The following is a 12,855-nucleotide window of genomic DNA, read 5'->3' on the forward strand; positions in this document are numbered from 1 at the left end:
GTAGGACAATTACAGTGCAACCCTAATCACCATAGCAACGTATGTTTTATTTTCTGTCATGGAGAACCTGCCCTTTTATCCCATACCATCCCAAAAGTGCTGTTCTGCCTTCTACAGTCTGCCATGATCCATGTGAAAGCAGCATTAGTCTTGTATCGAGACTTAAAATCTAAATAAGTTGAAATTGTCTTACCCAATTGACAAATCCTAAAATGAGAAAAACTGTCTCACCTAATTTGTCATTTTTGTCTTATTTAGCAAAAAATAAAAAATAAGATTTTAAGTCTAAATATGAGGCTAAAGTATTTGGCTTATTTTTTGGTTTTTGCAGTGTACTCTCTACCTGACTGTCCCATGATGCTGTTTTGCAGGCCCTGGACGTATGGGCGATGGGAGTGACCCTTTACTGTTTCATATTTGGAAAGGCAAGTCAGCTATTTTAGATTTAGATCGATATATTAAATGTGCAAATGTACCAGCGCACTTCACATTTCAAAGTGCTTCTAAAACAAACACTTCTCTCCCTCGCTGACAGTGCCCTTTCATAGACGAATACATCCTCGCCCTACACAACAAGATCAGGAGCAGGCCCGTGGAGTTCCCGGATACGTGAGTGCTTTTCATAATTTCATCTGGCCGCCATGCTTCCAGCGGCGTAAGGAAGGGAGCCGCACGTCGCCCGGCTCTTCCTCCTCCTTGTCTTCCTCCTCGTCCCCTCCCCGGGGCGTCTGTGATAGCGGAGAGTGTCGATATGCCCCCCTGAACACGAGCCAGACATCAAAAGGCCCAAAGACGAAAAAAGAATCCAGAGAATCAAGTGTAGCCAGAGGGAGGATTTAATTGGATGAGATATTCGCATCGCCAGATGCCAGGGTGGAAATGTGAGAAAAGATGAACGGCAGATGAAGTATTTGTTTTGTGCTGGTTTTTATCTCGAAGAAAGGTGTTTCCGAATGTGGTTAAACAGGTTCAAGGCAACACATGCTATACAATATTCAGTAATATTTTCTGTCAATGGTCCTGCATAAGAATTCCGTGAGGTGTTAATAATTGTAGTATCCATGGTATCATGTACGTAGTAATCGTTGTATACACAATCAATTACTCTATGTCGCCTTCCATATCATAAGTGGGACCATTACAATCAGATTTGGTACATCATGCATTCATAGAATGGATGTAATAGCACGCATTATGAGAGGTGTATTAATATCAATGTAGTGCTTATGAAGGCATTATGTAGGAACTTTTTAAAACTGTAGAGAATAGCCAGCAGTGTGGCTCAATGTGTATGCTGGCCATTTTTCAAGTGTTTTGACCCACTACTGCAAGTGCTGCAGTGTGTTGTGTCACTCTGCATTTTGGGATTGCAGGCCGTCGATCAGCGAGGACCTGAAAGCACTCATCCTGAGAATGCTGGACAAGAACCCTGACACCAGGATCACCATTCCGGAGATCAAGGTAAACTGTGACCAGGCAGCCAAGGGGCATTGTGGGTATTCACAAGAACCCCCCCTGGTTTTAACCATTGCTTGCACAGAGCATATCAAAGCTGAGTGGCTTTCAGTAATTGCTACATGAGCTAGTACTTTTTTTGAAAATGTATTTTTGTTAGGTTGTTAGATAAGTAAATTTCATTTCCCAAATGTACCCTGAAAGTAGAATAATGTTTCTATGGGAAGAAATTAGTATGTTTTCCAAGCAAAAAAAAGGTACAAATTCATTATATATTGCTGGCTCGGGGTACAATTTTATGTACCTATATTATACCGCCCCAGTGACAAGCATTTTACCTTTTTAGGGACTTTTTGTACCTAAAAGTGTAGTCTGTTTTTTTTTTCTGTTCAGCACCTGACTGAGATTTTGGATGCGAGTGCACTTACTATGATTCATCTCACCGGAACCCAGAGAGGGCCGTAAATGTGCCGGCAGCGGTTATATTAACCAGCTGCAGTTTACATTGCACACCAGTGACAGTTTGACATCCAGACCCACCTGACTCTCTCTGCGCTCCCCAAGTGCCAGATACATGCATGCCCTGAATAGGAGAAGAGAGAGGAGAGGCGTAGGAGAAAGCCCTGGTGGGCCGCAGTTCAAAATGGCCGCCGGTTCCTCTGTTTGTTTTTCCACTGCAGACACGGACTGGTTAGCCAACTAATTTGGCCAGCGGAACAAGTTTGTCCCATGACATGGCTTGGGCCGTTGATTTAAGTAGCTGTTCAGCCTTCGTGGGCTGGCATCGGTTTGTAAGTTTGAAGCACATCACTGTAGACTGCCATATCTACCCCAGACAGATTTCTTCCACAAGCTTGAGTTTTGTCTCAGTCATTGTTTTCTGATCTGGAGGAGCCCATTTTGTGGCTGCCCAGTAATCGGCACAATGCATGGGGAAAAACATTGGCGTTAATTAAAACTGGACCTCGCATGCCCTCTATCTGGGAGAAAGGAGATTCGTATCAGGCAGCAGAGGGAGGATGGTAAACGGGCAGGGAATGATGGATGCCATGCCAGCCCGCTCCTGGCCTCAGGCCAGCCCCTTCTCATTTCACCAACAGCAGATGTCTCATTTCTGCTGTGTGTGTGTGTGTGTGTGTGTGTGTGTGTGCCTATATGTGTGAGGGTGTTAGTGTATGTATTAAGTTTCTGTGTGTTAATGCAGGTGTGTGTATAATGTGTATGGGGGTGTATGTATTGTGTGAGTGTGTGAGAGTGTTAATGTATGTATTGAGTTTCTGTATGTTGGTGCAGGTGTGTATATAATGTTTATGGGGGTGTATTTATTGTGTGAGTGTGTGAGAGTGTTCGTGTATGTATTGAGTTTCTGTCTGTTGGTGCAGGTGTGTGTATAATGTTTATGGGGGTGTATGTATTGTGTGAGTGTGTGAGAGTGTTAGTGTATGTATTGAGTTTCTGTCTGTTGGTGCAGGTGTGTGTATAATGTTTATGGGGGTGTATGTATTGTGTGCGTGTATGTGTGTCTGAGTGAGGGTGTTATTGTTTGTATTGAGTGTCTGTGTGTTTGTGCAGATGTGTGTATTATGTTTATGGGGGTGTATGTATTGTGTGCGTGTGTGTGTGTGTGTTTGTGCGTGCCTGTATGTGAGGGAGTTAGTGTATGTATTCAGTTTCTGTGTGCTTATACATGTGTGTGTATTATGATTATGGGGGTGTCTATTGTGTGTGTGTGTGTGTATTTGTGCGCACCGGTATGTCAGGGTTTTGGTGTATGTATTAAGTTTCTATGTGTTTATGTGGGTGCGTGTATTGTGTTTGTGTGGTGTGTGTATCATGTTTTTGTGTTGTTTGAGTGTGAATTTCACCAGTGTGAATCTGCGCTCCATCCCAAATAGCTGCATCCTTGGGTGACCCAGAACGGCTCCGACCCCATGCCCCTGGAAGAGGAGCACTGCACTGTAGTGGAGGTGACAGAGGAGGAGGTGCAGAACTCGGTCAAGTTCGTCCCCAGCCTCTCTGCAGTGGTGAGTCCGCATCCCAGCCGTCAGAACTATCAGAACCCAACCCGAGCCAAACCCCAGCCAAACCCAAGCCAAAGCTGCCACTCTGGGCAGTGTCAGCCAATGGCCTGAGGGACTTGTGGACCCCGTTACAGCTCCCAAATTCTGTCATTACTCTGGGAAAACTCCTATAAGGCAGACCCAATTACTGTGCTTCACCAAACGCAAGCCTTTTTGAGCTGAAGATCTTCTGTAGGCTGTCTCAGGACTCCTTGGCTTTGAAGTGACTTTAAAGGGGCGGAAATAGTTGAAGTATCCATAAGGGATGTATCCACCACACTTCCACCAAATATCTATTCAAAGTAATGTCCATAACTACAATAACAGTCAGACATAAAATCTGTATTGAAAACAATGTCAGGAGTGTATAGTTGTGGTCTGGTCTCCTGCTACAAATTTCTCTATGAACAATCTCTATCTACAAATATCATGAAACTATGATAGCTGGACCCAATAGCTCAGTCTGGTAATACATTAACTCCACCCATTTAATCCCCACATAGGAATAGATGGAAATGTTTAGACTGATAAAAGTCTAATTTTGTGGATGCTTAATAAATACCATAATAACCGTATAAGTCCAATAGGTCCATTAATGGATTTACTTTTACAGTCATTTCAACCATAGGAAACCAACGGTTTTTCCTCTGCATGGGTTAGATCAACAAAGGTAAATGAGAAGTCTGAAACACTAGCTGGGAAATTGGGTTTCCCATCGCTGGTAGTTAATTGCTTTGTCATATATAGTATAATGTGATTTCAGCGCATATTTCGAACAGATATCAAGCTCATGACAAATTGCATTGATATGCATTGTGTAATGAGGGTTTCATTCCTCCTTGGCTTGCTTTCTGATGGGGCTTTCCTGTTTGCGACAGTCTCAAGGTTTTCTGCTCGCATATTGCAGTCGCAGGTCAATCCCAAAGGAGGTCAATGATATTTATGGTAGGTGTCTGTGATGGCTGCCTCCCTTCCCCTTCATTCCCTCCTCCTCCACCACTACTTTACGCTGTCAGCACAGTGACACAGGCTCTTAGCGCTTACCTCCAGTCCGAAAGTGTCCACCTTGACCAACCATGGGAACAGCTTCAAAGCAAGTGTGCTGCTAGGACCAAATTCATGAGCCAATATAGGGTTGTCTTCATTTTTACACATGCTTTTAATAATTGATGTTACAGCACTTCTGCTATTACATTTTTATTAATTCTCCTTCTTCTCTGTCACGCATAGTCTGTTTTGAAACATAATTGACTTTGTCTATTTTTGTTTCTGTACTAGTGTTCACTTAACTTTGTACTGCATGTACTGGTCTGTAAGTGGCTCTGGGTTAGAAATCCTGCAGAGTGACGACAGTTAGTATTGTCTTTTATTGAGACTTTTTTATTGAATCTTATTTATTTCACCTTTTTGCTAAAAAAAGATTTGCCAATGGGATAAGAAAATTTCACTTGTCAAGCAAACATTAACATACTCTTTTCTACTTGAGAGAAAAAAATTCTTAAGTGTTATTACAAGACTAAAATACTTAAGACAGCCCAGTTTCTGCACTTTTTGACCGCTGTGTGTGGAGTATTGACGGTCCTGTCGTTCTGCCCTGCCTCCCTCAGATCCTGGTGAAGGCCATGCTGAGGAAGAGGTCCTTCAGCAACCCCTTCGAGTGCCCCAGCAGGAGAGAGGAGAGGTCCATGTCCGCCCCCGGGAACCTGCTCATGTAAGCATCGATAACACTCGGGTGGAGGGCCCCTCCCCACCCACTGCCATGTACATGTCGCCTCCACTCCATCCCGGTAACAGTGCTGGGGGTCAAACGTTGTATATAATGGCTAGTGAATGCATGATTTCATCCCGTTTAATGGTATGTAGGTAGTTGGCTAACAATTTGTTAACATCAAAATGAATAGTGTTCCTTTATTTTGTAAATATCTGTTGTAATTAAAACGTGCACGATTCACACACCAAACAAATTGTCTTTATTTATTATTTATCTTGCTTTATTATTTATCTTGTTTTTTGTAAAGCTTCTGCAGCTATCAATTTTTTAACACTTGCGATTCATGTGATGCGCTTATAATTATTAATCGTCTAGCACACATTTGACAAAGGCAACGGCAAATTATTTTGCAGCTGTAAGGCATGGCACAACAGCACTGCTCATCTTCTTTAAAAACATATGTGGGTGTATGTAAACGCACTACAAGTCTTAGTCTTATTCGTTATTGTTTGCTTGACAAGTGAAATGGGTCATACTCATTGGCAATATCTGTGGGGCATTTAGGAAGAAAATAGTTGAATTTTAAAGATTTTACATCTAGTTATAAGAATAAATTCTTAAATAAAGTATAAAGTAAATGGTGTATGTGTTTGTCATATAGTCATATTCTTGTTGCCTGCATAATTTTACCCTGCACCATTAGTGTTGCTAGGTGTCCTCCAAAACATTGAATCCTACATTCGGCTTACTTCCAGTGCTACATTTTATGGTTTGTACCAACACCGAATACAATGTGTCAGACTTTCAGTTAACCTTCTTCTAGGCTCATGTGTTCATCACACTAACTGTGTATCAGGGAGGAGGGTGGAGGGCTGTATGCTACACACACGCATTGAGGGGAGTGTTCACAATTATCCAGAATGACTTTTCCATCTGTGTTGTGGAAGAGGAAGGCAGGGTTTGAGTGTCAGGGAAGAGTGTCACATTTGGACATGTTGAATGGGAATGTGTTTCAGCCTTTTTTTCGGAGCTATGTGTCTCTGTCCTCTATCCCCACCCGCTCCAGTGTCCACCTGTCCCCAGACGCAAGGGTAGTGTAATCACCGAGCACAGAATGAATATCTCCACCTTGTGGATGTACATGAGCAAAGAGGCGCCCCTGCCCATGAAACCATTTCCCCAATTCACTGGAGTTTCCACAGGTGTCGATAAATAAGGTTGCTTAACCTATACTTATTAGTCTGTACCGGATTAGACACCCAAACTAAATCCAGCAGCTCAGAAAGATTACAGAATGAGTCACTTAATACGTGCGCGGCACACTCTTTCTGTGTGCAGTTATTAACGGAGACGGTTTGCAGCCTGTTTTGAAATGGCAGACAATGGAGACATGGCCGTCTTCTGTGCGAATCGATACGAGCGCCTTCTGTGTCTTTTCATCGCAGTCTGTAGGCTTTCTTTCATGCTGTGTTCGGAGAGGGTTTTCTGCCCCTCCGGCAGCACGGAAAGCAAAGCTCTGACACAGCCGAGTGGCGCAGCGCTTTGTCTTCCGCGCCGTGCCGTGAACTCACCGGGCTGCGGGGTGCGATGCTGCCCCCTGCTGAGCGCGGCGGGGGCTGCAGCTGTCCTCGCCCAAGGTGACTCACAGTCGCAGCCCAGTCTTTCAAGCCCCTCGGCGGCTCAGTGCTCGTCTGCACTGTTCATTTCCATAAAATGAAATATTTAATTTTGCTTTAATGGCCAGTCTCTTCCCGACTCTTGAGATTCAGCCTTCAAAGTAACGCGCGACGTTTCTGATGGAATCCGCAATGAGTTCACAAATTGTGACTGCTTTCAAAGTAATGAAATGCACTCGGGTTATTTGAACCTTTTCATACAATTACTGAAGAATGACTCATGCATAGAAACCATGAGCGAGGCCAGGGAAAGGGTATTTAAACTGCCTGGCAGTGCTCCCCTACTCTGCTAGCACACCTGTACTACGGTACACAAAGGGCACTATTTATAGCATGCATAGGAATCCGTTATGTGTCTGATCGGAGAAATGCATTTTTGATCAGCAAAATATGTTTAAAACATACTGAGGCTGCTATTGATTTCAGTCAGAAGAGTTTGAGCAAGTACAGTACAGCTCCCAGGACACTAAACTGTGTGCTTTCAAGTTTTCTGTGATTTATAATAGAAAAATTCAAGCAACAATCTGATTCATCTCTTGTGTTTCTCCAAATAACACGTGCAATATTTTTATTCAAGTTTTGTAAAGCAGTAAAGTCATGGATGAAGACTTTCTGCTTGTCTCTGGTACTGCCTCTGGTGGTCTCTCATAGAATTACATTTAAAAAATGATTTACTATTTCATATGAAATTATACTATGACACAGCCATTTTAACTGATTCAGCAATGCATCATAAAGTACTGGCCTGTTGTACATGGCATTATGATTAAAATAAACCCAGAAATGGAAAGAACAAGATTAATAGTAGCTAACACTGTTTTTGTTTATGGGTGGATGCTCAAAGTTTGGTGTGGTCTTTGATTAAATAGCTCCACCACATTAAGAACATCTACATTGCCTGAACATAGATTTGTTGAATAAATAATGGCTTGTGTTGTAATTGCAAATGGATGGATAAATTGACTGACATAGCAATGATTTTGAAAGGACAGGTTACTCCTGCAATATTGGTGAACTAGGCTGATTCGGAGAACTAGCTCTGGCATATCATCCCTCTATGGAAAAAATTCACAGGAACACCTTCAACCAAGTACAATGTATGGACTTCACCACAAGCGACATATCAGCCACGTTTGAAGGGACATGTTGCGTTAGCACGTTGTCAGGGCGAGGGTTGCAGGTGCGGGAGTCGCGCGGCGACATCGCTTCGGGTTAAAGCGCACTTCCCCTCCCTTCACCTCATCATCACCCCCTTCCCCAGGGACACACCGCCTGACCTGTTGCCCCTCTGTTGATACTCTCCTTTTCCTCCGCTTGTCTGCTGCAGGGACACGTGGCTCTTCCGCTCCTCTCTAAAACTTCACCCCTCATTAAGGTAACTGTGTGCCGTGCCAGTGAAGTGTCAGCCCCTGTCGTCCTCAGCTGTGTGTGTTCAGGGGAGGCGGGGGGGGGGGGGCTGTGTTTCCCCTGTGCTTGTCGTCTCCTCCTGTGTTGATGGCTGTTGCTGTGGTTGAGCCTGATTAAGTGTGCCATATATAACTCTAGTTTTGTCTGTTTTCCCTTGCCCATGCCACCCACCAGCACTCCTGTACTGTTGAGCACACTCAAACACAGCAGCGGTCACCTCCTGTTCCCATAGCAGTGTGTTCGCAAAATGAATCCTGTTTGCCTGAAGGGCATCAATTCAGTTGTGTAGTGAAGGAACAGGACAATATCCGGTCTGGTATTGTCTCCAGGGTGTGTCTCTGAGTGTGCTTCTTGGCTCCCATAATAATAATTTATTTAAAGAGGTTGTTTAGAGATGGTTCTCATCATATTCAGAGTGTTATGTACTGTATGTAGTATGTTGATTAGGTATCAGCAGCACACAAACCGCAATGCACTGGCCCAGTTGTTTGACTGTAGGTTAAAGGAAGACCCACTAAAAGAAGAGGTGTGCTTGTTCTCTTTAATTAATTTAAAAGCATGATTCAAAATTGATTCAATGATAAAAAAGTAAACAGAGCATACATTATTAATATTTATGTATAGTATATAATGAAAGTCAATGAAGTTATTATGAGGGTGAGAAATGAGGAAAAAAAAGTCCTACAACAGGTTTACGTAATTTGGAACATCATGAAGAAGAAAGAAAGCACGGTTGAGCTCTGTAATCACAAATGCCATGGTAGGCCAAGGAAGACCTCCACAGTTGATAATCAAAGAATTCTCTCCATAATGAAGAAAAATACCCCAAACATCTGTCCCACAGATCAGAGACACTCTTCAAGAGGCAGGCATGGATGTGTCTGTGACTAGTTACAGTTTGCTAAGAAGTATGTAGAGCCTGCAGAGTTCTGGAAAAAGGTATTGTGGACAGATGAGACCAATACTGATATCAGAGTGACTGCAAGAGTGCAACCAAGGCTACACCACTGATCTTTTCTTAATGATGTTCCAAACAGTTTATTTCGGTGACCATATTTTTTGGCCTATGTCTCAGACTTTTTTTTCTTATTTCTCAGCCTCATAATAACTGCCTTAACTTCACTGGCACAACTCTGTTTCTCATGTTGACAAACACCAATAACAGACTTGAAGGGCAATCAAAAGCCTGGAATCAAGACTAGTGCAGGTATCTCTTCTATCTGAAACCCTGATCTCCGACCTCACAAAGCCTGGTGGCGGATGGAGCATCCAGAGATGGGGCCAGGTCTGAATGAGCTGGAAGCTCTTAGCAGGAACTTAGAAATGCTAGCGGAGAAATGGTCGTTAGCTGCTGGGATTGAGATGCGGCTGTTCTCGGCAGTCCCCTGTGTCTCTGAGCAGCCCTATTTAGGGACTGTACTGTTCACCCGAACTGGGCAAGGAACGAGAAAAGGTAGCCCAGAATAATGCCCACTCAGCAACTGCGCCTTTCAGGCCATTCCACTATGCTGTTGAAAAACAAAAAAATACCCCTGAGAATTGTCACATGAAACATAAGGACTCTCCTGGACATCAGCCATGGTACAGACATACCTCAGCATAGAACAGCACTTACTGCCAGCAAGTTCAAGTGCTATAGTGTGGATGTGGCACCACTCCATGAAGCCAGGCTCCTTGAGGAGGGTTGGCTCAGTGAAATGGGAGAGGGCTACACATTCTTCTGGAAAGGATACCCCCAGGGAGGACAACATCTTCATCAAGATGGTTTTGCAGAAGTTTCTTACACAAACCCACAGAAACACCAGTGAACATTAGCAAATGGATTATAACTCTGCATACCTCTGGCAAAATGCTGATATGTCACTTTGATAAGTGCCTATACACCCATGGTGAAGCAAGGTGATTATAATGCTAGAGTTGCACTCAGTTAAACTCTAATAGCAAGAGACTCCTTAGGCTGTGCTCTGAACATGACCTTACTATCACAAACACCATCTTCCAACAAAAGAATAAATACAAAGTATCCTGGATCCCAGGTTTAAACACTGGCACCTGATTGAGTGATCGTCTTCCTTACAAGAGCTATTTGAGGAGCAGATTGCTGGACAGGTGATTCTGGCACCGGGTGATTCTGACAAAAGTCCAAGAGTCAACATACATATCCAGCCTTTAAGGTGCCAATGTGGACCAAAGAAAAAAATCACTCCACTGTGCCAGACTCACCAACAATGACACCTGAAACAACTTAGCTGACAAGCTGTAGACATTGAACAGCTGATAAGTTCAGAATCTGGGATGAATGAGAATTGGACCTCCCTGAGCACCACCCTCTCTGACACTGCAGCCCAGTCAATTGGCTTCAAAATAAAAAAACACTGGGTTTGATGAGAATGCAAAAAGATCTCAATCCTCCTTAAAAAAATGCATGCAACAAGGCACACCAAGCTACCAACAGAGCTACCAACACACCATTCGAACCCCTCAAAAAACAGTGGTGTAACCTCCATTCTGAGGTCCAAGCAACTATGTGAAGCCTACAAAATGAGTAGTGCATCTCAAAGGCTAATGAAATACAGGCTCACACAGTTAGGAATGATGTGCAGTTTCTATGATGCAGTTAAGTCAATGTATGGCCCCAGAAACTGTTCCATGGCACCTGTTAGATCTGCCACAGAACAATCGTGATCAAGGACCAGGCCCGTTGTTCAGGAGTGTTGAGCTGAGTATTTTACTTACTCAACCATCCCACCCCAGTAGACCGTACTGTACTGGTGGAGCTCCCTGACTGGCCTAGCTACCTTCAAAGAAATATTGCATGCAGCCAAAACCCTGAAAAACAAATCTCAGCCAAAATCCTAAAGGAAGGAGGCTACCTTCTGTACAAGGACACTACATCTCTACATCCTAGAGGTGTGGAGTTTAGAGTGTGTCCCCCAACAGTGGAAAGATGATAATATTACAGCAATTCATAAAAACAACAGAGACCAATCCACCTGCTCCAACAGTCGGGGTATCTCACTATTGGCCGCAGTCATGCTCCACAGCCGAACTGGTCACACCTCAGTCACAATGCATTGTCCAAATGGGTAGAAGGACGGTTAACATAATCTTTGTTGTATGCCAGCTCCAGAAGAAATTCCGGGAACAGCACAAAGATCTGTTCATCCTTGGAGAATATCATTCAGGAATCAGGTGGTATTTGGAAGCCACAGTTCTGAGTCAGTCATAGGCTGGGTGCTAGTTCTAGTCGTATTTAATAGCTTCCTCATCTGCGTTACAACACTGTTACACAGAAAGTTAGAGAAGTAGGCTGGAGTCACCATTGACCTCTGACTTTATGGTAACCTGTACGGTAACCTGTACCTCAGAGAATATCATCGAGCTACAATATGCACATCAATATGCCCTGGTAACACACAAGTCACCCTCTCAGCAGCTGTCACTGCATTCAGGAGAAGGGACTGACTACCAACATCCAAAATGGACAATGAGATCCAAAATTGCTTCAAACAAGCCTCAGCATCTTTTGGTTGTCTAAGGAGAAGGGTTTAGACACACAAAAATACTTTTTTTTTCGCATTTCAACAGACCATCTGCAGCCACTACATCAGAAGCCTGGAAGCCTTCCATGTAAGATGCCTTCATAAGATTATCTGCATCACTTGGAAGGACACAGTGCAACACACAGAGGTGCTGGAATGTGGAATTCACCCTGAACCACCATCAACTCAGGTGGCTTGGGCATGTTATTTGCTTGTCCAGCCACAGACTCCCATGCAAAGTCCTCTTGGCCAACACACTGTTGGTGGCCAGAAGAATCAGTTCAAGTGCCAAATTAAGGCCACACTGAAGAGATGTCAGATCAACCCCTCTTCATTGGAAGAACTTGCTTCCTGTCGCTTCCTCTGGCGTTCTCACTCCTCCAAGGAAGTGGAGTTTATGGAGAACCAGCTAACACCACATCGTATAGCAAGACGTGCAAAGGGGCATACATGTAAAGGGACACTCCCCAACATTGCTTTTACATGCCTGGTCTGCTATCCAGCTGCACATCCAGGATCAGACTATACAGCTACTAAAAGACACATAAATAGGAGAAAATGGGCGTCATCAGACATGGTGGACAACCAACCACCTACCAGTATGTGTGTGTGTGTCTATACTCTTGGACATAAAACTAGGAAGGAAATTCAAAGGGTTAAGCTTAATTTATTGTCAGTCTGCCTGCAATCTTGACACTGATTTAAACTGTGTCCTAATTTTGTTGCAACCTTTCAGAAATTTGTAGTATGAAGTTTGTTTTTATCTCTGATAATGCGCAAGTATGTGTGCTGGAGTGTGGCTGTGGTTCCAAATGAAATATTGGATACAAGAAGGAAATGGTAGACCTTCGCTGAGTGCATATTAAATTTAATGAAGATAAATGAATTAACCTTTCAGGTCATGGGATGTTTTATTTTCACTTTTTCCTTAACTGCTTGCATGACCGATCTTTCTCTGAGTGTTATAGGTGATTAAAACAGGCATTCTCGCAAGTTGATTTTAG

The 12,855-nt window shown here is 43.5% G+C and overlaps 1 protein-coding gene across 1 annotated transcript in view; it reads left to right on the plus strand.

Annotated features, from left to right (window-relative positions):
- Positions 1-12,855, plus strand: part of camkk1a (calcium/calmodulin-dependent protein kinase kinase 1, alpha a) — an 86,489-nt gene that overhangs the window by 66,488 nt on the left and 7,146 nt on the right. The window contains exons 11-16 of the mRNA XM_061248874.1: positions 372-425; positions 536-609; positions 1,374-1,461; positions 3,351-3,479; positions 5,123-5,226; positions 8,230-8,277. Of these exons, the coding sequence (XP_061104858.1) occupies positions 372-425; positions 536-609; positions 1,374-1,461; positions 3,351-3,479; positions 5,123-5,226; positions 8,230-8,277 (497 nt within the window). The remainder of the gene's footprint in view (positions 1-371; positions 426-535; positions 610-1,373; positions 1,462-3,350; positions 3,480-5,122; positions 5,227-8,229; positions 8,278-12,855) is intronic.

This window comes from Conger conger, chromosome 7 (genome assembly GCF_963514075.1).
Source record: "Conger conger chromosome 7, fConCon1.1, whole genome shotgun sequence".
Lineage (NCBI taxonomy): Eukaryota > Metazoa > Chordata > Actinopteri > Anguilliformes > Congridae > Conger > Conger conger.